The sequence below is a fragment of the Scyliorhinus canicula genome, chromosome 27 (genome assembly GCF_902713615.1).
Source record: "Scyliorhinus canicula chromosome 27, sScyCan1.1, whole genome shotgun sequence".
NCBI classification, from domain to species: Eukaryota; Metazoa; Chordata; class Chondrichthyes; order Carcharhiniformes; family Scyliorhinidae; genus Scyliorhinus; species Scyliorhinus canicula.
Genome location: NC_052172.1, coordinates 12,561,934 through 12,585,921, shown reverse-complemented (window position 1 = coordinate 12,585,921; position 23,988 = coordinate 12,561,934). Strand labels below are relative to the sequence as shown.

Sequence of the window (23,988 nt, the reverse complement as noted above, 5' to 3'; positions counted from 1 at the left end):
AACATCATTGCGGGGCAGTTCCTTCACAATGGCCTGCGACAGTTCAGGAAGGAAGCCCACCATCATCATTATCTCGAGGAGTGGGCAATGAATGCAGGCCTTGCCAATGACACCCACATCCAGAGAATGAATTTTTTAAAAAACCCATAGACCGAGAAAGTGAGGAAAACACGCCAGTTCTGGCAGCTCCCAGAGAGAGAGAGAAAGCTGACCCTTCTTCAGAACTGAACAGAGGGAAAAATATGTTGGATTCTATATTGTACAAGAGGAGGTGATTAGTGGGCACTGGAGAGATAGCAAAAGCCAAGAAGAAGTGACGGATGGCACGATGTGGGAGGGAGAGGGCGTGTTTTTGAATAGGGGCAAAACACGTTTGGGATATTAAAAAGGCTAAGATGGAAGAGAAAGGTCACATTCAGGGGCTGGTTTAGCTCACCAGGCTAAATCGCTGGCTTTTCAAGCAGGCCAGCAGCACGGTTCGATTCCCGTACCAGCCTCCCCGGACAGGCGCCGGAATGTGGCGACTAGGGGCTTTTCACAGTAACTTCATTGAAGCCTACTCGTGACAATAAGCGATTTTCATTTCATTTTCATTCTTAAAGTAGTCAAACTCGAGTCCCCGAGATGCTGTAACAGCCCTAATTGAGAGAAAAAAACAACTTGTGCAACGTTAAGCTGGCAAGTGTTAGCTGTCACTTGTCTCAGGTTTGCGAAAAACATTTGTGTTTTTTTTTATTCAGCTGGAAATTGCCTGGTACTTTATCCCCTTCCCTGCTGTTTAGAGATTTTAGCTCTCGTACTTATCTTGGTTGGTGAAGTGATTAGCAACGGCCAGTAAGTGTTCTAATCTGTGCTGCAGTTAACAAGCCTGTTTCTGGCATTTGAGGGGAAGGAAGTGCTTCAGCTCTCGATGTGCTGCAGTGTTTTGACACGAGCTGTGCAAGGGACACAGTGAATCCGTGGGACCGGCGTTCAGCGTTCTTCGGCAGCGTGGGGCCTCGCATTCCACTGCAACCAATGATGGTTTACTTTGGCTGCAAAGGTTTTTTTTTTTGTAAGGTTGGAGTGTTTTTAACAATCTTGCCCTGTCCCTCCCAATTCCATCATCTCAACCCTGCCCTCATCAGCATGGCCCCTCCCTCTCCTACCTACAGTGGCTCCTAATAGTAGTAAAAATAATCTTTATTGTCACAAGTAGGCTCACATTAACACTGAAATAAAGTTACTGCGAAAATCCCCCAGTCACCACAATCCGGCGCCTGTTCGGGTACACAGAGGGAGAATTCAGAATGTCCAATTCACCTAACAAGCACGTTTTTCGGGACTTGTGGGAGGAAACCGGAGCACCCGGAGGAAACCCACGCAGACACGGGGAGAACGCGCAGACTCTGCACAGACATCGACCCAAGCCGGGAATCGAACCTGGATCTCTGGCGCTGTGACGCAACAGTGCTAACCACTGTGCTGCAGCCCTATTCCTTGAAACAAACTTACATTTATTTGGCCGTTTTCATGATCTCACGAGGACATTGCAAAACACTTTACTACTGTGATGATTGTGGCAGCCTATTTCTGCACAGCAAGCTTCTGCAACAAGCAATGTCGTAATGACTGGATACTGTTTTTTTTTGTAACGGTGCTTGAGGCATAAATGTTAGCCAGGGCGAACGCTCCTATTGTTCAAATAATGCAATGGTAGCTTTTGTGTCCATCTGACAGGGATGATGTTTGACGTCTTGGTTTCACCTCTGATCCGAAAGAAGGCAGCTCCGACTATGCAGCACTCCCTCGGGCGCTGCATCGGGAGTGGCGTGTGTGCTCAAATCTCTGACGTGGTACTCCGTTACAGAGGACGAATTACGTTGAGGATTACAGAGCGGGGTGGCAGTTCTGGTCCCTGATTTAGTCCGGGTGCCCCAAGATGCTTCCCTTCCGTTTATTGCAATTGTCAGAACGGCGAACTGGGCTGTGACACGACGAGCGACAGATCATTCCACAAACAGCGGTCTGACCCCAGATGAAGCCGCCTGACAGGGCAAGTGTGTTGGTCACCTTTAGGCAAGATGGCTGCTCTGTTTTCCTTTGGAGGGGTCCTTTGTCTCATCCCAGAGGGAGTCGGGGAACATCTGGCAAACGTCTCGACGCCCGCGGAGGCTGGCACCTGCTCGGGACTGCTGCTACGAGTGGCCATTCTTTGACATGTGTACAGCCAGAGCCACCATGCCGCCGACATACGTACAGACCCCAAGGGCAATTGAGCAGATGGCTGTGCACAGAGTTTGCCTGGAGGCTGTGCTAGCCTGCCGATAATTCCCCTTGGCTGTGGCTTTGCTGGTCTAGAGGGCACAAGATGAGATGGTTAATGTCTTTAACACTAAAACATTCCGAGGTGCTTCACAGGAGAAAAAACCTGACAACGTACGATGGTGTTAAGGCACTTGGTCACCTTGAGGCGCATCCCAAAGTCGGGGAGAGATGTGGAGAGGTTAAAGGGAGGGAATTTCAGTGCCTTTGAGCCTTGCTGGCTCAGCTGCCAGTGGCGGAGAGATTAAAATTGAGGATACGCGATGCCACGGGTGGAGGGGCGTGCGTATCACATACCATTGTTGACTGGAGGAGGTCATAGGATTTACAGTGCAGAAGGAGGCCATTCGGCCCATCGAGTCTGCACCGGCCCTTACAAAGAGCACCCTATTGAAGCCCACGTATCTACCCTATCCCAGTAACCCCCCACTTAACATTTTTTGGACACTACGGGTAATTTAGCATAGCCAATCCACCTAACCTGCACATCTTTGGACTGTGGGAGGAAACCGGAGCACCCGGAGGAAACCCACGCAGACACGGGGTGAAGTTTAATGGCTGTGACTGCGCACTGTCCACAGACTATTGAACCGGGTGGCTTGTCAAATGCTCTCGCCCCTTGATGAAGCAGTTAGCTGGGAAGACAGAAATTGGAGGAGGCCATTCAGCCCCTTGAGGCAGTTCGATCATCGGAAAGTGCCACAGACATTTGTGGGAGATAGTTGGGGATTTCCATTGGATTTTGTGCATGTAAAATGTTGCCCGATTTCAGTCGGGAATCGTTTAGTTCTTGATTTTTTAATGGAAACTTAAAGTACCAAATTAATTTTTTTTCTAATAAGGGGCAATTTAGCATGGCCAATCCACCTAGCCTGCACATCTTTTTGAGTTGTGGGAGTGAGACACACGCAAACACGGGGAGAGCGTGCAAACTCCACACGGTCAGTGACCCAGGACTGGAATTGAACCCGGGTCCTCAGCACCGCGAGGCAGCAGTGCTAACCTCTGCGCCATAGGGCAGCAGGGTGGCGCTGTGGTAGAACTGCAGTCTCACGGCGCCGAGGTCCCAGGTTCGATTCCGGCTCTGGGTCACTGTCCGTGTGGAGTTTGCACATTCTCCCCATGTCTGCGTGGGTTTCGCCCCCACAACCCAAAGATGTGCAGGCTAGGTGGATTGAACACGCTAAATTGCCCCCTTAATTGGAAAAAACGAATTGGGTACTCTAAATTTATTTTTAAAACACACTGTGCCACCGTGCCGCCATTTGGAACGTAGAACAGCACAGAACAGGCCCTTTGGCCCTCGATGTTGTGCCGAGCAATGATCACCCTACTCAAACCCACGTATCCACCCTATACCCGTAACCCAACCCCCCCCCCCCCCTAACCTTACTTTTTAGGACACTATGGGCAATTTAGCATGGCCAATCCACCTAACCCGCACATCTTTGGACTGTGGGAGGAAACCGGAGCACCCGGAGGAAACCCACGCACACACGGGGAGGACATGCAGATTCCACACAGACAGTGACCCAAGCCGGGAATCGAACCTGGGACCCTGGAGCTGTGAAGCATTTATGCTAACCACCATGCTACCGTGCTGCCCATTAAGTTCTGATTTTAATCTTGTGTGCCTTTGGTCTGCAATAGTTTCGCTTTATCTCTCCCACTGAGTCCCTTAATCATATTAAATAGTTCAGTTAGATCGCCCTCAATCCAGGCAGCAAAACCTAAGTTTGAGAGGGACCCGCTGTCACAATTGAATCCTAAAATATTCTCGCAGCAATGTGCAGAAGATGACATCTTACCTTCTGTGATAGGTAAAACGCAGCGATTCCCATTGGCCAGAAGCAGCAGAGCATGGAGAAGACAGCAAGCCCCAGATAGTCCTGCGGGATGTTGAGGGAGATGGAGGTGTCACTGTCACTATTACTGTCCCCATCACTGTAGTAACAATTAGTCTGTGAAAAGAGCAACATCAAAACTTGCAAATATTCTCTGGGTAAAGTATTGCACCGTGGGGGAATGGCTTTCACCTCTGGGATCCGCATTCTAATCTAGCAGAAACTGTGACAGTAACCTGGATTTATATAGGAACTGGAAATTAGCAGCAGAAGTCGTCCATTCAGCCCTTCGAGCCTGCTCCACGATTCAATCAGATCATGGCTGATCTCCTGGTCTAAAATCCACCTGTTGCCCTTGTCCCTTTTAACCCGTTTTCTTTATTAGAAATGTATGTGTCTCCTTGAAACAATTTAATGGCTCAGATTCCACGCACTATGGGGCAGCGAGTCAACAGAGCCCCCCCCCCCCCCCCCGCGTGAAGTAGTGAAATAGTGCCGTTCACATCGAAAACCGTATTCCTGAATATGGAGGCATGCTGTTGAAGTTTTCTGATCTGCACTGATAGAAATGGACTTTTCTAGTCAGCTATAACCATGACAGTAAGGGAAGGTGGAGGCAGACGTGAAAATGCCACAATTCAAAGGGAGCAACGATTCACACAGCACGAGAAAGGGATGCTAATTGTTGGGCAAGTCGACTCTGATTGCTCGAGGGATTCCCTTGTTTCTCATTGTGGGAGAGTCCTGGGCCACAGGACATAATCACAGAGTAAGGGGTGGTCCATTTAAAACAGGGGTGAGGAGGAATTTCTCCCCTCGGAGGGTGGTGAATCTGTGGAACTCTTTACTGCAGAGGCTGGGTCGTTGAAGGCTGAGAAAGATAAATGTTTAATCAGTAAGGGAACTGAGGGTTATGGCGATACGGTGGGAAAGGAGTCGAGGATTATCGTATCATGATCTCATTGAATGGTGGAGCAGACTCAATGGGCCGAATAGCCTACTTCTATATTTTATGGTCATTGCCATGGAGAATGTGTCAGGGAACTATTGGTTCTCCATGCTTTTGTCTAGAGATCTTATGATGCAGTAGGTAGCATCCCTTCACAGCTCCAGGGTCCCAGGTTCGATTCCCGGCTGGGTCACTGTCTGTGCGGAGTCTGCACGTCCTCCCCGTGTGTGCGTGGGTTTCCTCCGGGTGCTCCGGTTTCCTCCCACAGTCCAAAGATGTGCGGGTTAGGTGGATTGGCCAGGCTAAATTGCCCTTAGTGTCCTTAAAAAATAAGGTTAATGGGGGGTTGTTGGGTTACTGGTATAGGGTGGATACGTGGGCTTGAGTCGGGTGATCATTGCTCGGCACAACATCGAGGGCCGAAGGGCCTGTTCTGTGCTGTACTGTTCTAATTCTAATCCTTGCCTCTGAGCCAGAAGCTCCGGACTCGAGTACCACTCCAGGGCTTGTGGGCCAAGGAAGGTGCGTTCATAATGCGGTTAAACAGGTTGAGTGTCGACCTTCAAATCCTTCCAAATGTGCTGGTGGTAAGAGCAGGAGAGTGGAGTGGCACCCCTCAAACCATAAACCCCTGGCCACACACTAGCAACCTGGAGACAAAAGAAAGTCTGCCTCTGCACCACTGGATGCAGGAAGAGAATTGGAAAGCCTTTGTCTAATTCAAAAAAATGCCTAGCCATGTTCTTTCTGCTTAAACAACAGGGCCTTATGTATGAATATATGTAGTTTAAAGCTTAAACCATATTGTGAGCCAAACTGATAATCTCAAGTTAGTGTAATTCGTGGCACACGGGGGATTGTTCAGCAAGTGCTGCCTAATTGTGGAATCGAATCTAATGTGGGCCGCTTCGTCCTGAGTTTTGCAAGGACGGGTTGGTTGAAAACAGTCAGTGCTCTTGCCTGCTGAACAGCCAAAGGGGAGTGCTAAATGATACAATCCCGGAGTCGGTGGGCTATACAGCCTATGTGCCTTTCATCGCACCAGCACCTAAGTTCATACAACACATTGCACATTTGTGTGGTCAGCAGAACATCTTTATTTTAGGAAAGTGTCCCTAGGTTTCTCCCCGGAGCTTATTCAGACCAAGACGGCTGTCAGGTTAACGAAGGAGATATAGGAACGGCTAATCAAAGAGGTGGGTTTTAAGGAGAGTCTCAAAAGAAGACAGGGGTGGGTGTGGAAAGGTTAAAGAGGATATTGCAGTTTCCAATGGTGCGGCATCAGAGGAACCATCCCATTGGACTAAACTTAGTGATTCGATTCAACAATCTTGCTCAGTGGGCTGGACGACTGGTTTGTGATGTTGAGCGAGGCCAGCAGCGCAGGTTCGATTCCCGTACCGGCTGAGGTGATTCATGAAGGCTCCGCCTTCTCAACCTTGCCCTCGCCCGAGATGTGGTGACCCTCAGGTTAAATCACCACCAGTCAGCTCTGAAAGGGGAGAACAGCCTGTGGGACTGCGGCGACATTTACATGATTGTAAAATCTCCATTCGCGCCTTATAAGTGTTGACAAAGTTTGGGGGAAGAATTTTTATTACTTTTTAAATTCATTTACGGGATGTGGGTGTCGCTGGTTAGGCCAGCATTTATTGCCCATCCCTGGTTGTCCTTCAGAGGGTGAGTTGCCTTCTTGAACCGCTGCAATCCCTGAGGTCTAGGTACGTCCACAATGCTGTGAGGGAGGGAGTTCCAGGATTTTACCCCAGTGACAGTGAAGGAACGGCAGATATATTTCCAAGTCGGAGTGGTGAGTGACTTGGAGGGGAACCTCCAGGTGGTGATGTTCCCAGGTATCTGCTGCTGTTGTCCTTCGAGATGGTAGTGGTCGTGGGTTTGGAAGGTGCTGTCTGAGGAACCTTGGTGAGTTCCTGCAGTGCATCTTGTAGATGGTACACACGGCTGCCACTATGTGGTGGAGGGAGTGAATGTTTGTGGAAGGGGGAGATATCAAGCGGACTACTTTGTCCTGGATGGTGTTGAGCTGCTCGAGTGTTGTTGGAGCTGCACTCATCCAGGCAAGTGTAGAAATTCCATTAGACTCCTGACTTATGCCTTGTAGATGGTGTAGGTTATATTTGGGGGGGGGGGGGGGGGGGGGGTCAGGGGTGAGTTACCCGCCGTAGGATTCCCAGACTTTGACTTGCTCTGGTTGCCACAGTATTGCTGTGGCTGGGTCCAGTTCAGTTTCTGATCAATGGTAACCCCCAGGATGTTGATAGTGGTGGATTCCGCGATGGTAATGCCATTGAATGTCAAGGGGCGATGGTTAGACCCTCTCTTGTAGGAGATGGTCATTGCCTGGCACTTGGGTGGCATGAATGTAACTTGCTTGCAGCTGAGAAATGCATAACCTCAGCGTGATTTTGAGGAGAACAGGACTGGTTTCAAAGTGTTCGTTGTAAGGTATTTGCACAGCAACTCAGCATCTCTTCAACACGCCTCAAAGCTCTCCGCAGCAACTGAATTCTTATCAGCGTGCAGGTACTTGTGTTGGCAAAGACAACAGGCAATTTGTACGCAGCAAGGTCCCACAACGGGCAAATAAAGTGATGGAGTCATTAAACCACAGGAGGCCATTTGGCCGATTGAGTCAATGCTAGCTCCTTAGTGCAAATCAGTCAACCCCCTTTCCCCATATTACTACACGCTTTTGCAATTTTATTTCCCTCAAATGTCCAGCCCGTTCTGTTCCCTGACGAAATCATCGATTGTCTCCGTGTCGACCACCCTTGTTAGCAGCGGGTTACAGAACCAGTGGCACTTGATGCATAAAAAAAACGTTCTTCCTCACCCCCTCCCCAGCATTTCTTGCTAAAGCCCTTAAGTCTCTCTTCCCCAGCCCTCGTACCGCTAGCTGATGGGAACAGCTCTCCTTTTGTCTACCATTTCTAAACCCGTCATGATCCTGGACACCGCCAATAGAATTTCCCCTCAACCTCCATTGATTCAAGGAGAGAGGTTTGAACAAATGAGATGCATGAGCAGCGATGCTGTTTCCAATGATGTGTGTTGAGAGCACAGTGTTGGCCACGGGGAGAACTTTCTACTCTCTGTGTGCGGGACCTCTTACATCAACGAGTTTAACATTCCACCTAATGAAGATGTAGAGTTGCAAACCCTCCAGGATTGCCCAGGAGTCTCCGGGAGTTGAATTGCATTGAAACCCAGGGAAGAACCAATTGTGTCCACCTGATACAAGATATAGGAGCGGAATTAGGCCATTCGGTCCATCAAGTCTGCTCCGCTATTCGATCATGGCTGGTATGTTCCTCATCCCCATTCTTCTGCCTTCCCCCCCATAATCCCTGATCCCCTTATTAATCAATAAATCCCCTTATTAGTAAAAACCACCAGAGTTATTGGATAGGCCCATGGAGCACACCAGAATGGCAGGGAGTGGAATAGCTTGATCTTGGTTTCGGACAATGCTCGGCACAACATCGAGGGCCAAAGGGCCTGTTCTGTGCTGTACTGTTCTATGTTCTATATGTGCTTGAGGTGCTGTTACCTACAGGGCTGGAAGGTTGAATTAGACAGAATAGTTCTTCCTTGGAACTTAAGAACTAGGAGCAGGAGTAGACAATTTAGCCTCCCGAGTCCGCTCCACCATTCAATACAATCATGGCTGATCTCATCACAGCCTCAACTCCACCGTCCCTGCCTGCTCTCCGTAACCCTTCAGCCCATTACAAACTAAAAATCTGTCTAACTCCTCAAATTTACTCACTGCCCCAGCATCCACCACACTCTGGGGTAGCGAATTCCACAGATTCACCCTTTGGGTGAAGTAGTTTCTCCTCAACTCTGTTTACATTTTTCTACCCCTTATCCTAAGAATATGATCTCTTGTTCTAGAATAACCCAAGAGGACGCATCAGCCCCACCTCTACTTCATCCATACCTTTTATCATCTTGTATATCTCAATTTGATCCCTCATTCTTCTAAACTCTCGAGAGTATGGGCCCAAACTGCTCAATCTCTCCTCACAAGACAAACCCCTTATCTCTGGAATCAATCCGGTGAACCTCCTCTGAACTGCCTCCAACGCCACTACATCTTTCCTCAAGGAACGAGACCAAAACTGTGCCCAATACTCCAGGTGCGGTCTCACCAATGCCTTGTATAGTTGCACCAACGCTTCCTTACCTTTTATACTCAATTCCTTTTGCTATGAATGCCAACACTACATTTGCTTTCCTTATTATCTGCTGCACCTGCAATGCTCATTTTCTGTAACTCATGCACAAGGACACCCAGATCCCTCGACATCGGATCACCCAGACGTCTCTCCCCATTTAGATAATAAGTTTCCTTCCCATTTTACTGACCAAAATGGATGACCTCACACTCATCCATGTTAAACTCCATCTGCCATGGTCTCCATCTTCTTTTGGCAACTTAAAACGATTTGAGAATTAAAATGCACTCACTCAGCATTAAATTCACTTTGATTAATTTATCTCTGCAATGCTGTTGATTTTTCCAATTATTTCCTCGTTATCACTTCTGTGAAATAAATTAATAATTCACACGATTGAAACAACCGGGATTTATTTTAATTAGTTCCCTTAGGATTAGGATAACATTAGGCAGAAATTTATAGCATCAAAATCCATTACAATCTCTTAAACACTTTCGAGCAGAGCGAGGAAGAGATAAATGGAGATGGGAGAGGAGGTTGCAAAGAGATTGAGCAGGAGCAGAGATAAAGAGAAACAGGCCAGGAAAGAGAGAAATGGAAAGCCGGGGGGTGGGGGGGGGAATGCAGAGAGATATAATAATAATCTTTATTGTCACAAGTAGGCTTACATTAACACTGCAATGAAGTTATTGTGAAAATCCTCTAGTCGCCAAACTCCGGCGCCTGTTCGGGTAGACTTTTTCCCTTTTTTCAATTTTTCCAATTAAGGGGCAATTTAGCGTGGCCAATCCACCTACCCTGCAGATCTTTTGGGTTGGGTTGGGGGGGAGGGGGGGGGTGAGACCCACGCAGACACGGGGAGAATGTGCAAACTCCACACGGACAGTGACCCAGAGCTGGGATCGAACCTGGGACCTCAGCGCCGTGAAGCAGCGGTGCTAACCACTGCGCCACCCTCTACTTAATGTTAATCATCAACCAATTGTCGGTTAATGTTGCAGGCAATTTACTAGTCATTGGGTCAAGTGGATCACCCCTAGTTTATTGGAGTATGGTAGGTTTACAGATTTGGTGAAATGGTGGATGTGTGCATCGCATCGCGAAACAATGGGCCACTTTTATCTTTCTCAATAAAAGAATCATGAAGGAAGACATTTCTACAGCACCCAGGAGGTCCCAGAGCACTTGACAGTCAGTGAAGTACTTTTGAAATGTAGTCACTGCTGCGATGTGGGAAATGCAGCAAACGCTTTGCACAAAATAAGCTCCCTCAAACAACAGTAACGTGTGATTTAAGCACAATGACTGTCCCAAGGTTAAAAACCAGGTTAAAATTTTATTCCACTGGAATCAAAGCTGTATAAACGCTGAAGGGAAAGCTTAACTTCAAGGAACCAACTATTGAATATTCACAACTGATGAGCCAGATCCTTGTTGCTGCCCTTCCCTCGCTGCTTGATGCCTGACTCAATCTCCAATTTTGCGCTATTCATGGCCTCTGCTCATCACCGGCCCATAACTCTCAAGATCTGGACATGGAGGGGCAGCACAGTAGCATGGTGGTTAGCATAAATGCTTCACAGCTCCAGGGTCCCAGGTTCGATTCCCAGCTGGGTCACTGTCTGTGTGGAGTCTGCACGTCCTCCCCGTGTGTGCGTGGGTTTCCTCCGGGTGCTCCGGTTTCCTCCCACAGTCCAAAGATGTGCAGGTTAGGTGGATTGGGCACGCTAAATTGCCCGTAGTGTCCTAAATAAGTAAGGTTAAGGGGGGGTTATTGGGTTACGGGTATAGGGTGGATACGTGGGTTTGAGTAGGGCGATCATTGCTCGGCACAACATCGAGGGCCGAAGGGCCTGTTCTGTGCTGTACTGTTCTATGTTCTATGTCCTGGCTGCCAACCAGTTCCCCTGCTCAGTGACCTCCCCCACCATCGCCACCTGCTGACCCGAGGTCCTGCTACACACTTCCCTGCTTGAGAGTTGCCATCCCGGGTGGCTGTTTACTGACCAATCTTGTGAGCAGCTGGTCCAATTGAGTTAACGTCAGCTAGCATATTCGAATCCACATTGGTGGCAGCATTTCCTTTGTGCATCACTGAGGTAGTGGTGCAGTGGTATTGGCATTGGGCTAGTAATCCAGAGTAATGCTTTGGGGGGGCCCTGGTCCGAATCCCACCACGGTAGATAGCAAAAGTTGAATGGAATAAATATCTGGAATTAAAAGTCGTCAAATGCCATGAAATCATTGTTGGTGGTTGTAAAATTTGACATCCTTACAATCTTGGTCTGGCCGACACGTGACTCCTCCCACAGCAATGTGGTTGATTCTTAAATGCCCCAACAAAGTCATGTAAAAATATATTCGGGTGCTGCAGTGGTTAGCACTGCTGCCTCATGGCCCCGGGTTTGATCCTGACCCTGGGTCACTGTCCGTGTGGATCTGCAAGTTCCCCCAGTGTCTGCGTGGGTTTTCTCCGGGTGCTCTGGTTTCCTCCCACAACCAGATGTTCAGGTTAGGTGGATTGGCCATGATAAATTGCCCTCAGTGACCAAAAAAAAGGGTTAGCTGGGTTTACTGGTGGAGGCGTGGGATTAAGTAGGGTGCTCTTTCCAAGAGCCAGTGCAGACTCAATGGGCCTAATGGCCTCCATCTGCACTGTCAGTTCTAAGATTCTGCATGGGTCTCACCCCCACAACCCAAAGATGTGCCTGGAGGGTAAATTGGCCATCCTAAATTGGGTACTCTAAATTAAAAAAGAACTGGGCAAATGGTGCAAGGAAGATATTCAGCATTTTCTCAAAATGACCTTCTCAGCCCCTCTTCCAAATTGGCACTTCCAATAGCACCAGGCTCTGTGTTGGGTCAACGTTGTTTCCAGGGACTATAGTTGCAGCCTCCCTGCTTGACATATTGGCATCTCCTTCCCACACCGCACATGACCTCCTTACATTGGATGCAGCAACGGAATGTCAGACACGCACACAATACAGGATTTCCTGTCACCACCCGACTCCTCTTTACTCTGGCCACCGCTTCAGGTTCAGCTACCCTGTTACGTGGGCAGCCTGCCCCCCACATCATACCTCAGGCATCGGGTAACTCCCCTCAGAGGCAGGTCTGTGGTTACCCACCGCCCTCAGGTCACGTCGAGCCGCCTCACTGCTTTGCCCAAAGTACGGTTCTCACAGTTCCGGCAGTAACCAGCCATATCGGCAGCCATGAGACATAGGAGCGGAAGTAGGCCACTCGGCCCATCGAGTCTGCTCTGCCATTCAATCGCGGCTGATATTTTCTCATCCCCGATCTCCTGCCTTCTCCCCATAACCCCTGATCCCCTTATTAATCAAGAACCTATCTATCTCTGTCTTAAAGACACTCAGTGATTTGGCCACAGCCTTCTGCAGCAAAAAGTTCCACAGATCCATCACTCTTTGGCTGAAGAAATGTCTCCTTATCTCAGTTTTAAAGGATCGTCCCTTCAGTCAGAGGCTGTGCCCTCTGGTTCTAATTTTTCCTACTAGTGGAAACATCCTCTCCATATTCTTGTCAGTGCTGCTGTCTTCTCGGATGTTCGGTGTCCCAGCTGATCGTGAACCGCGGCCAACACTTGATGCTTGAGCCTGCCGGGCTTCACCCCTCTCCCATGAACCATCTGGCAGAGAGCTCCTCCCTCATCCTCTTCCAGCATCTCAGCCGTTTACATGTCTGTTTGGACCCAACCAGTAGACAGAGATGGGTCAGTGGGCATTTAATCTTCCAGCAGAAGTGCAATCCACCAATATCTTCTTCAACCAGCTGAAGCTGCCTGAGGTCCTCTTTCGAGATGGATGGCAAAGATGAAACTGTACTTGGCTCTAACCCTCTGGTTTGGGTTTGAATCTCCATCACAAGCACATCGGTGATACTTTGATTCCCTGCGTAGATTCCACCGGGGGGGGGGGGGGGGGGGCGGGGGGGGGGGGGGGGGTTGGATGAGCCATAAACCTCTCTTAACTGGCAAAAGTAGGCTGCCTTCCATGTCCAGTCTTCCGTCTGAGGGCCTCAGCCTCCCCCATTCCCTTTGCCAGGCCTGTACCTTCTCTGGTGAGGGACGAGGAATGGAGTTGCGCTGGACTAGATGACCAACTCGACATCTGTGGTGTTTGTGGTTGTTGGAAGTGCCCGACACTGATACAATTCCAGCACCTCTTTTGGAGTATCGCTTGAGCCCGCCCGGTCCCAAGACTTACTGTAGAGGTAGGACACAATCCATTTGCCTCTTCAGCCTGAGGCCTACACCCCCATCCTTGCTCACAGTCACCTGCCTGATGATAGCTTTCTCTCCTGGTCTTACAAGTCTTCCCCCATGTCCTGGATGGTACCATCTCGTTTGTCAAAGAAGGACAGTCGGGTTTTATCTCTGTTAGGTGTCCTCAACTCTCTCCGGATGTTCTGATCCCTCACCCCTTAGCTAGGCTATATTTCAGCTGTGTGCCTCTGGTTGATTTGAAGGAGGAATCCAGGAGGACAATGCGGTCACCTCGCCCTTCCATTTCCTCTGCCATTATTCGCTGTTTGTGGAACCTTTGGCCTGCCACCAGAATGTGCCACCAGATTGCATGGAGGTTAAAAAACTGGGTTCCTTTATTCCACCGGCATCAAAGCTGTACAAACTCTCAAGGGAAAGTTTAACTTCAAGGAACAAACTATTTTGCAGTAAATATTCACGGCCGATGTGCCGGACCTTTGCTATTGCTCTGCTCCCTCTCTTCTGCCTCTCCACAACGCTTCTCAGACTCCAGTCAATCATAGAATCATACAATTTACAGTGCAGAATGAGGCCATTCAGCCCATCGAGTCTACACCGGCCCTTGGAAAGAGCACCCCACTTAAGCCCACACTTCAATCCTATCCCCGTAACCCAGTAAACCCACCTAACCTTTTTTTTTGGACACTAAGGGCAATTTACACGGCCAGTCCACCTAACCTGCACATCTTTGGACTGTGGGAGGAAACCTGAGCACCCGGAGGAAACCCACGGAGACACAGGGAGAGCATGCAGACTCCGCACAGATAGTGACCCAAGCCGGGAATCGAACCTGGGACCCTGGAGCCGTGAAACAACTGTGCTAACCACTATGCTACCATGCTGCCCTGACTAGGTCTCCAGTTTTGCCCAATCATGGCCTTGGCCCATCACCAGTTGACGACTCACGAGTCCGAATCTTGCCCCTGCTGCTTTCTCCCTCGCCTCAGCCCCGGACTCTGCCCCCCACTCCACATCCACCACCCTCAGCTTGCCAACGACACTGCTTCTTGCAGGGAGCGGCCCACTGGGGTTGACCAGATCCCCTGTTCGGTGCTCTCCCCCACCGTCGCCACCTGCTGCTGGAGGCCCTGCTGCACAGCAATAAGACAATGACTCGGGGGGAGGTGGGGGGGGTGGCGTTAAGCTCAGTTGGTTGGACAGCTGCTTTATGATGCAGAGCAAGGCCAACAGTTCAATTCCCCGTACCGGCTGAGGTTATTCGTGAAGGCCCTGCCTCCTCAAACTCGCCTGAGGTGTGGTGACCCTCGGGTTAAATCACCACAAGTCAGCTCTCTCCCCTCAAAGCCTATGGCCACCTGGGACTATGGCAACCTTATGGTGTTGATTGAGAGCAGACACCAGAGAGAACTTCCCAGCTCTTCCACAAGTAGAGTTATTTGATCGTTTATGCGCACCTCAGAGAGCAGACGGAGGCCTTGGTGCAAGTCTCATCTGTCAGGCAGCATCACCAACTCCCTCAGTATTGGCACTGGGAATGCCAACATAGAGTCTTGTGTTCAAGTCGCTTTAGTTGGTTCCCCTCATCCTAATTTGCCTTCCCTGCTTCCACATCCTTCATCGACCCCGCCCAGTTGGGAGCCACAGATGAGGCACGTATTTGACCTCTGGTTGGGCCATGCCAACTCGTCCCTTGGGTCACACAAATCCCCCTGGAACTTTGAAAACGTATGAAGCGGATATAGATCAGAAAATGCTGGCAAAGCTTTGAGACTAACAAAGGTTTTTAAAAAAACACATGCTATATTTAGCTAATCACAGAGATTCTGAATAAATTGTTGGGCAAAAAGGTAGTGTTTGTATAAAGCTCGTCACAATCCCTGGAAAATGCCTCAATCTGCTTCACGTCCAATGAATTGCTTTATAGTATAGTCACTGTTGTCATGGCAGCCAGTACAGCAGCCACTTTGCCCGTTGAAAGGTTCCACAAATAGCAATGAAAGGAAACATGGGCTGTTTGCGGTGTTATTGAACAAGGGTGGAATATTGGCCAGGAACATCAGTGGGTTGAAAAGGTGACTAGGCATACTCACGGGGAAGCAGGGATTTGAGATATGTGAAAGAGTAATAATTTTTAAATAATCTTTATGAGTGTCACAAGTAGGCTTACATAAAGACTGCAATGAAGTTCCTGTGAAAAGCCCCCAGTCGCCACACTCCGGCACCTGTTCGGATACACTGAGGGAGAATTTGGAATGTCCAATTCACCGAACAGCACGTCGTTCGGGGCTTCTGGGAGGAAACCGGAGCACCCGGAGGAAACCCACGCGGACACGGGGAGAACGTGCAGACTCCGCACAGACAGTGACCCAAGCCGGGAATCGAACCCTGGGACCCTGCCGCTGTAAAGCAACAGTGCTAACCACTGTGCTACCGTGTTGCCCACGGAGTAGATGGGGGAGGTTACCAATCTGAAGGGGTGGGTTTCTTGGTTCTAACTCAAATAACCTATTTGCACAGTCCCAACACTGTATTTCCCTCAGAAATCTTTGAAAGACCCTAATGTAACAGGCAAATTCTGATAGTTTATACTGCCTGACATCCATTTTTACTTCCATGGTAACCAATTTACCTGCGTCTCCAGGAACGGAAGTTCCTCCACATCGATCGAGACAGTTGGAACTTTTGCCTGGCTGATTTCCGATCTCAGGGCGTTGGGTTCTTTGGGGTTTACGATCTCCTGGTCCCCTGCACCGTCCTCGGTGAAAGTGGTCTCTTTGCAGTCTTTCCGGCTCGTCCAGCCCCGAGGGTCTGCACACAGTGTCAGGCTTGGGCTGTACAGAGATTCCACAGTGTCCTGCAGTGAGCAGGTGTCCAGGAGCTGCGGGACCAGCTGAGAGGCCGCGCTAGTGGGAGCACCGCCCTGGAATAGGTAGCTCCAGATGGGCGTGAGGTCGGCTCCGTCATGGGGAGAAGTCGGTTCCTCCTGGGCTGAACAGCGGCCCAGCGATAGATGGCTAAATGCTTTACTGCTCCTCTCCTTTCCCAACAGGGGTCTCTGAAGCTCACACAGATTTTCCATCCCTTCCCAGGTCTCTTGTTCCCAACGTTAACAGATGCTCTGCTTCATACCTGTCAAACAAAAGGATGATTGGCGGCGATTAAAATCTTCAAGTTTTCTCAAACTTCCTAGTCAAAGATATACATTTTGGAAGCGTAACATAGGAAACACGGCTGCCAATTAGCCCACAGGAAGCTCCCAAAACTAGCAGTCTGATAACCAGTTTGTCCAATTTAGTGAAGCTGGTTTAGGGGTAGTGATGGAACCATCAATTCACGAGACACGTGCTTTAAGATATGAACAGTGGTTTTAATCTACTTACTACAGAGCCAGCCTGTTACCCGTTGCACTCTCGATGAACTGCAGGCTGTCTCGGGACACGGTTATTTATACAGCAGTCTAGGGGGAGGAGTCATGGGCGGAGCCAAGGGTGGAGCCCTGTACAAGCTCCTGAGCATTCCCAGAGCTACTCCCCCTAGTGGTCGGATAACGCTACTGCGCTTACAATGGTATTGGTAAATACAGTGTGAATTACTAAGTTACATTCACCACAGGTAGATACTGGCCAGGACACCGGGGAGAACTCTCTTCCTCTGCAAAGAAAACCAGGATAAATTTGTAAAGACAATTTGTTTTGAGGAGGTAACCAATGTGATATATAAGGCAATATCTCTGAATCTTATTTAAATGGACATCCAAGAGGCTGTCAACATATGAATTAGGAGTAGGCCCCTCGAGCCTGCTCTGCAATTTGATAAGATCATGGCTGACCTGATTGTAACCCCAACTCCATTCTCCTTCCTTACCTTCCCGGACCCCTGTGGCCACACTCCCCCCACCCGATACCCTTTGACTCCCTTGTCAACTAACCTGTCCAACTGAGTCTCAAAATTATCCAATCACCTAGCCTCCACTACTCTCTGGGCGACAGAATACCACAGACCATGCCCCTCTGAGAAAAAATGTTCCCCCCCCCCCCCCCCCCCCCCCCGCCTCTCAAATGGGAGACTCGTCGAATCCTTACACTGCAGAAGGAGGCCATTCGGCCTATCGAGTCTGCACTGACCCTCTTAAAGAGCATCCTACCGAGCCCCCCGCACTGGACTGCAGGAGGAAACCGGAGCACCCGGAGGAAACCCACGCAGACACGGGGAGAACGTGCGGACTCCACACAGACAGTGAGCCCAGGCCGGAATTGAACTCGGGTCCCTGACGCTGTGAGGCAGCAGTGCTAACCCCCTGGAAGACAGTTGGATAGAAGCAAGATAGAAGCTCAGCCACCATTTAGTGGAATTTTGGGGTGACGGTGATGTAGCGATAATGTGCGCGAAAGCACAAGGCTAATGTCCGAGGTACATTGGTTCAAATTCAATTGGCACAGCTGATTGGACGTTGGAATCGAAAGCTAGTCTCAGTAACGATGACCATAAAAACTCATTGATTGTCGCAAAAAACCATCTGGTTCACTAATGTAATAAATAAAAGCAAATTACTGCGGATGCTGGAATCTGAAACGAAAGGGAAAATGCTGGAAAATCTCAGCAAGTCTGGCAGCATCTGTAGGGAGAGAAAAGAGCTGACGTTTCGAGTCCGACGACTCTTTGTCAAAGCTAACAGACAGAGAGAGTGGGAAATATTTATACTGTGGAGTGAGAATGAAAGATGAGTCATAGCCACAGAAACCCAGGGAAACCGGGTGCTAATGGCCACAGAATCCAAGGGGAAAGAGTGTTAATGGCAGTCCCCAGAGAGCACAAAAGATGTGAAAGGTCAAACAGCAGAGAAACTAACATCAGAGGATGAACTGTAGGTGTGGGGAGAGGGGAAGGGGGAAGCAAAGAGGAGAAAGGTGCAGGAAAGAAAGAAATGGTAAAAGACAGTTAAAATGAAATGAAAACAAATGGGTCGAGGTGAGGCTGATCATCTGAAGTTGTTGAATTTGATGTTCAGGCTGGAAGGCTGTAGCGTGCCTAACCGGAAGATGAGATGTTCTTCCTCCAGTTTGCGTTGCGCTTCACTGGAACATTGCAGCAGGCCAAGGACAGACATGTGGGCATGGGAGCAGGGTCTTTTGTTAAAATGGCAAGCAACAGGAAGGTCAGGATCCTGAATGCGCACAGCGAAGTCCCTTTAGGGAAGGAAATCTGCCGTCCTTACCCGGCCTGGCCTACATGTGACTCCAGACCCACAGTGATGGGGTTAGAACATAGAACAGTACAGCACAGAACAGGCCCTTCGGCCCTCAATGTTGTGCCAAGCCATGATCACCCTACTCAAACCCACATATCCACCCTATACCCGTAACCCAACAATCCCCCCCTTAACCTTACATTTATTAGGACACTACGGGCAATTTAGCATGGCCAATCCACCTAACCCGCACATCTTTGGACTGTGGGAGGAAACCGGAGCACCCGGAGGAAACCCACACACACAGGGGGAGGACGTGCAGACTCCACACAGACAGTGACCCAGCCGGGAATCGAACCTGGGACCCTGGAGCTGTGAAGCATTTATGCTAACCACCATGCTACCCTGCTGCCCCGTGTTGACTCCGAAATGGTCGAGTAAACCACTCAGTTCATTGTGGATGGTCATCAGATGCCGGCTGTGCCAGCAAGGCCCGATACCCACACCCCATCAAAGAATAAATAAACCCCCCCCCCCGTCAACATCACCAGTGACTAATTCAGCCAAAAAGTGCAAAGCGAGTGAATAGTTTTCTTTTTAAATTTAGAGTACGCAATTCAATTTTTTTCCAATTAAGGGGCAATTTAGTGCAGCCAATCCACCTACCCTGCACACCTTTGGGTTGTGGGGGGGTGAAACCCACGCAAACACGGGGAGAATGTGCAAACTCCACACGGACAGTGACCCAGAGCCGGGATCAAACCTGGGACCTCAGCGCCGTGAGACTGCAGAGCTAACCGCTGCGCCGTGCTGCCCTGAGGGTGAATAGTTTAACAAAGCTGGAGCGAGTGCCGTAGTGAATAATGAGACCCCTTACTGCAGTGGTTGACAGGTAGAGATAGCGTTGAAATAGTTCGGCAAATAAATTACTCCCACCCACACACAGCCAGACAGATATTGTCACCCGCCCACACACACACAGATACACATACAAAATACAGCAGGGGGGAGGTGGGGGCCTCGATGGGGTCCCCGATACGGGGGAACCACCGGTTTGTTCCAGGGAGAATCGATGGCGGGTTCCTGAGGTGGCACAGGGCAGGTGTTAGGAGGTTGAGGGACATGTTTGCGAGCCTGGGTGAGTTAGAGGGGAAATTCGGGCTCCCCCCGGGGAACATTTTTAGGTACATGCAGGTAAGGGCATTTGCCAGGCGGCAGGTGGCGGGGTTCCCTCTGTTGCCCTAACGTGGGGTCCAGGACAGGGTGCTCTTGGGGGTGTGGGTTGGAGGGGGGAGGATTTCGGACATGTACCAAGTGATGCAGGAGGTAGATGAGGAGGAGCTGAAGGGTAAATGGGAAGAGGATCTGGGTGAGGAGATTGAGGAGGGGACGTGGGCGGATGCTCTGGAAAGAGTAAACTCCTCTTCTTGTGCGAGGCTTAGCCTCAGACAGTTCAAGGTGCTGCATAGGGCCCACATGACTGGGTCGAGGATGAGTAGGTTCTTTGGGGGCGAGGACAGGTGTACTAGGTGCTCGGGGAGCCCAGCGAACCACGCCCATATGTTTTGGGCGTGCCCAGCGTTGGGGGAATTTTGGAAGGGGGTAGCAAGGACGGTGTCGAGGGTGGTGGGATCCAGGGTCGAGCCAGGGTGGGGACTCGCAATTTTTGGGGTTGCGGTGGAGCCGGGAGTGCAGGAGGCGAAAGAGGCCGGTGTTCTGGCCTTTGCGTCCCTAGTAGCCCGGCGGAGGGTTCTTCTTCAGTGGAAGGATGCGAGGCCCCCAAGCGTGGAGGCCTGGATCAATGATATGGCGGGGTTCATTAAATTGGAGAGGGTGAAATTTGCCCTGAGAGGATCAGTACAAGGGTTTTTCAGGCGGTGGCAGCCTTTCCTGGACTTCCTGGCAGAACGGTAGGGAAACAGGCCGACAGCAGCAGCAACCCGGGGGCGGGGGTGTGTCGTCTCTTTCCACCTCTTTTTCAGACACTCTTTAAACCCTACTTCTTTGACCAATCCTTTGATCGTCTGCGTCTTTTGGGCTTCGGTGTCATGTTTTGTTTCATAAAGCTCCTGTGAACCACTCGTGATGTTTTCTTACATTGAAGGTGCGAAATAAATACAAGTTGAAAAAGCGAAGGAAGAGATGGAACAGAGGGAAGGAGTAAAGAGAGAGAGTAACAAACGAGAATTTGGAAAAGAGATTAAAGTGCGAGTGGAATAGAAAGAGGGGATTAATAGAGAATAACCAGCGTGCCGAGCTGCTGTACGGGGAGTTATGCAATCTGATTTGGATGAGACGGTTCTAGTGATGGAAATGAGAGAGGCCTTTTACATTCTCTCTCTCGACTCTTAGACAGACAGATGGACAGCAGTAAATTGAAGGGGTGTAGGTTAGGTTGATCTTAGATTAGGATAAATGGTCGGCACAATATTGTGGGCCGAAGGGCCTGTGCTGTACTGTTCTATGTTCTATGTTCTTTCTATCTCTCTACCTCTCAGTTGTCTCTCTCTCTCTCACGCAGGCACAAACAAACCCTCTGTGTAACTGCAGAATTCTCTCCTCTCAGTTTAGATCCTGCTGTTGAATTATTTGAATTGACTTTTAGATGCAAAATTGTTTTTTTTCTCCCTTGAGGAATAAGAGGGAGAATGTTTAGAGCGGCTTTGAGGGGGAAACCACTCGGAGTGGTGGGGAGGGAGGGAGAATTCACTGCCTGAGAGGGTCTTAGAGGCAGAAACCGTCGTCACATTTGTAAAACATAGAACAGTACAGCACAGAACAGGCCCTTCGGCCCTCGACGTTGTGCCGAGCAATGATCACCCTACTTAAACCCACGTAACCCAACAATCCCCCCATTAACCTTACACTACAGGCAATTTAGCATGGCCAATCCACCTAACCCGCACATCTTTGGACTGTGGGAGGAAACCGGAGCACCCGGAGGAAACCCACGCACACACAGGGAGGACGTGCAGACTCCACACAGACAGTGACCCAGCTGGGAATCGAACCTGGGACCCTGGAGCTGTGATGCTAACCACCATGCTACCGTGAGGCCACATAGTTGGGCATACACCTGAAGCACCGTAACTTATACAAGGTGTGGACAGGAGCTGGGAAGTGGGGTTAGACTGGAGGGATACCTGTTCGCCAGCATACGCACAATGGACCGAAGGGTCTTCTTCTGTGCTGTTCATCCACACGTGCAAGCTGTTCACCTTTACACGCCACTTTGATTAGGAATGGAGAGGATGGAGGAAGAGACGGTTCAGCAACACACAGCAAGCAACTTACCAGGAGAAACTGTGATGGATCAGGCAGCGAGCTTAATATGGGAAGGTATCAGCTCCTTCAGCCGTATAAAACCCCCATCAGAAATTATCTGCCTCGCACACACAAGAGAAGCAGCCCAGCCCTGCAATAAGACTTCCCCGGTTAAAGTTTTCTGAAACACAGACCTCTTCATTCAGGCATTCACCAAATGTATCAGTTCTGGCGGAGGCACTGACTGCAGGGCTCCTCCTGGGTCCTAGTGCCCATCTGCTGCTGCAAGGACTGTGCAGAGCAGGTGGGGTTCAATCCGCTCTCTGCCGTTGCCTGCTTTTCCCCTCCCTCGCACTCCAACCTGGCGTCGTGGATTGCGTCAGGTGTCTGGCAGGTGCCCTGCAGCTGGTACCCAGCCACAGTTAACTGCCCTCTGCTGAGCAAGCAGCTCAACGCAGGGCGGGCGCTAGGTGTAGTTAAAAGCTGGAACATGGTCCTTGGACATCTTCGCTTCCTGCCCCTGAGGACGATCCAGAGGCGAACCGTAGGTTAACCTAATAATAATCTTTATTAGTGTCACAAGTAGGCTGACATCAACACTGCAATGAAGTCACTGTGAAAATCTCCTCGTCGCCACATTCCAGCGCTGTTCGGGTACACAGAGGGAGAATTCAGAATGTGCAATTCAGCTGACAGCACGTCTTTCGGGTCTTGTGAGAGGAAGCCGGAGCACCCGGAGGAAACCCACGCAGACACGGGGAGATCTCCGCACAGACAGTGACCCAAGTGGAGATCGAACCCGGGACCTTTTGCTGTGAAGCAACAGTGCTAACCACTGTGCTACCGTATCTGCAATTGGACCAGAGCTTAATTGCCTTCCCCCAACCCTGGAAGGTGCTGCCTGTCTGTGTGGGGAGGGGGGGGGGGGGGGGCTGTCTGTGTGGGGAGGGGGTGGTGCAGTTCCGAGGACGAAGGAAGGTCTTGTGGCATGATGGCCACTCGGCCCTGCTTCTGCGCTCAGAGCTCCGGGTTAGAGTCCCGCTCCAGCACTTGATGGCCAAGGAAAGTGCATCCATAATGCAGCCAAACAGGTCAACTGGGTGGCAAGATCAGGTGAGACATCTGGTCATCAACACCTGGTGTTAAATGCTGTCCTCAAGCAGTTGCTTTAAGACCTGTTTCAGGGGAAACAGGCTACAGAAAACAAACATGTGCTTCGCCTGCCTCTGGATATGGGGGGCCATCCAAATTCCAGGGATGCTATCTCTGAGAGGGAATTTTTTATGCCATCCTTCTCTCACTCTCCCTGCCTCCTTCCCCTTGGCTCCTCACCTCCCTCCTTTCCCTTTCCATTCCTCTCGTCTCCCTTCCTCTCTCTATCTCCCTGTCACTTCCTGCTGCCTTCTTTTTATTCTACCTTACCCCTTCATTTTCCTTCTCTCACCATCCCTGCCCTCCGTCCTGCCTCTGACTGCGTGCACACCTCACTCCAACCAGGGGCTGGTTTAGCTAGGGGCTGGTTTAGCTCACTGGGCTAAATCGCTGGCGTTTAAAACAGACCAAGCAGGCCAGCAGCACGGTTCGATTCCCGTACCAGCCTCCCCGGACAGGCGCCGGAATGTGACAACTAGGGGCTTTTCACAGTAACTTAATTTGAAGCCTATTCGTGACAAGAAGCAATTTTTTATTTCTATTTCTCCCTCCCTCCATCCTTCATTCCTCTCCTCTTCCCTTTTCTTCCCATTTCCTTTTCCCCCTCTGCTGTTCCTCCCTTTTTGCTGAACCCCTGTTTGCACTGCATCTGCCTATAGTCATACATGTGTTGTGGTGCGAGCTGCGTTCTGCAGGGTATAATGTGTGTGAATCAGAATGGGAGCAATTAACAGCACTGAACTGCATTATAATGAGATAAGTGGCACAAAGCCCAGGTTGAGGATCATTCCCTCAGTTTATGATTACTAAATCTCAACAGTGGTCTCTCCGTA

General features: G+C 50.0%; 1 protein-coding gene across 1 annotated transcript; it reads right to left on the bottom strand.

The window, feature by feature from the left end:
- Positions 1-1,484: 1,484 nt before the first annotated feature.
- LOC119957725 (synapse differentiation-inducing gene protein 1-like) lies at positions 1,485-22,202 on the bottom strand. Its single transcript, XM_038785805.1, has 4 exons — positions 22,034-22,202; positions 16,181-16,680; positions 4,113-4,265; positions 1,485-2,336 (listed from the first exon to the last, which is right to left on the bottom strand). The coding sequence occupies exons 2-4, from the start codon at positions 16,628-16,630 to the stop codon at positions 2,178-2,180; spliced, it is 762 nt and encodes a 253-aa protein (XP_038641733.1). The 5' UTR covers positions 16,631-16,680; positions 22,034-22,202; the 3' UTR covers positions 1,485-2,177.
- Between the last annotated feature and the right edge of the window lie 1,786 nt (positions 22,203-23,988).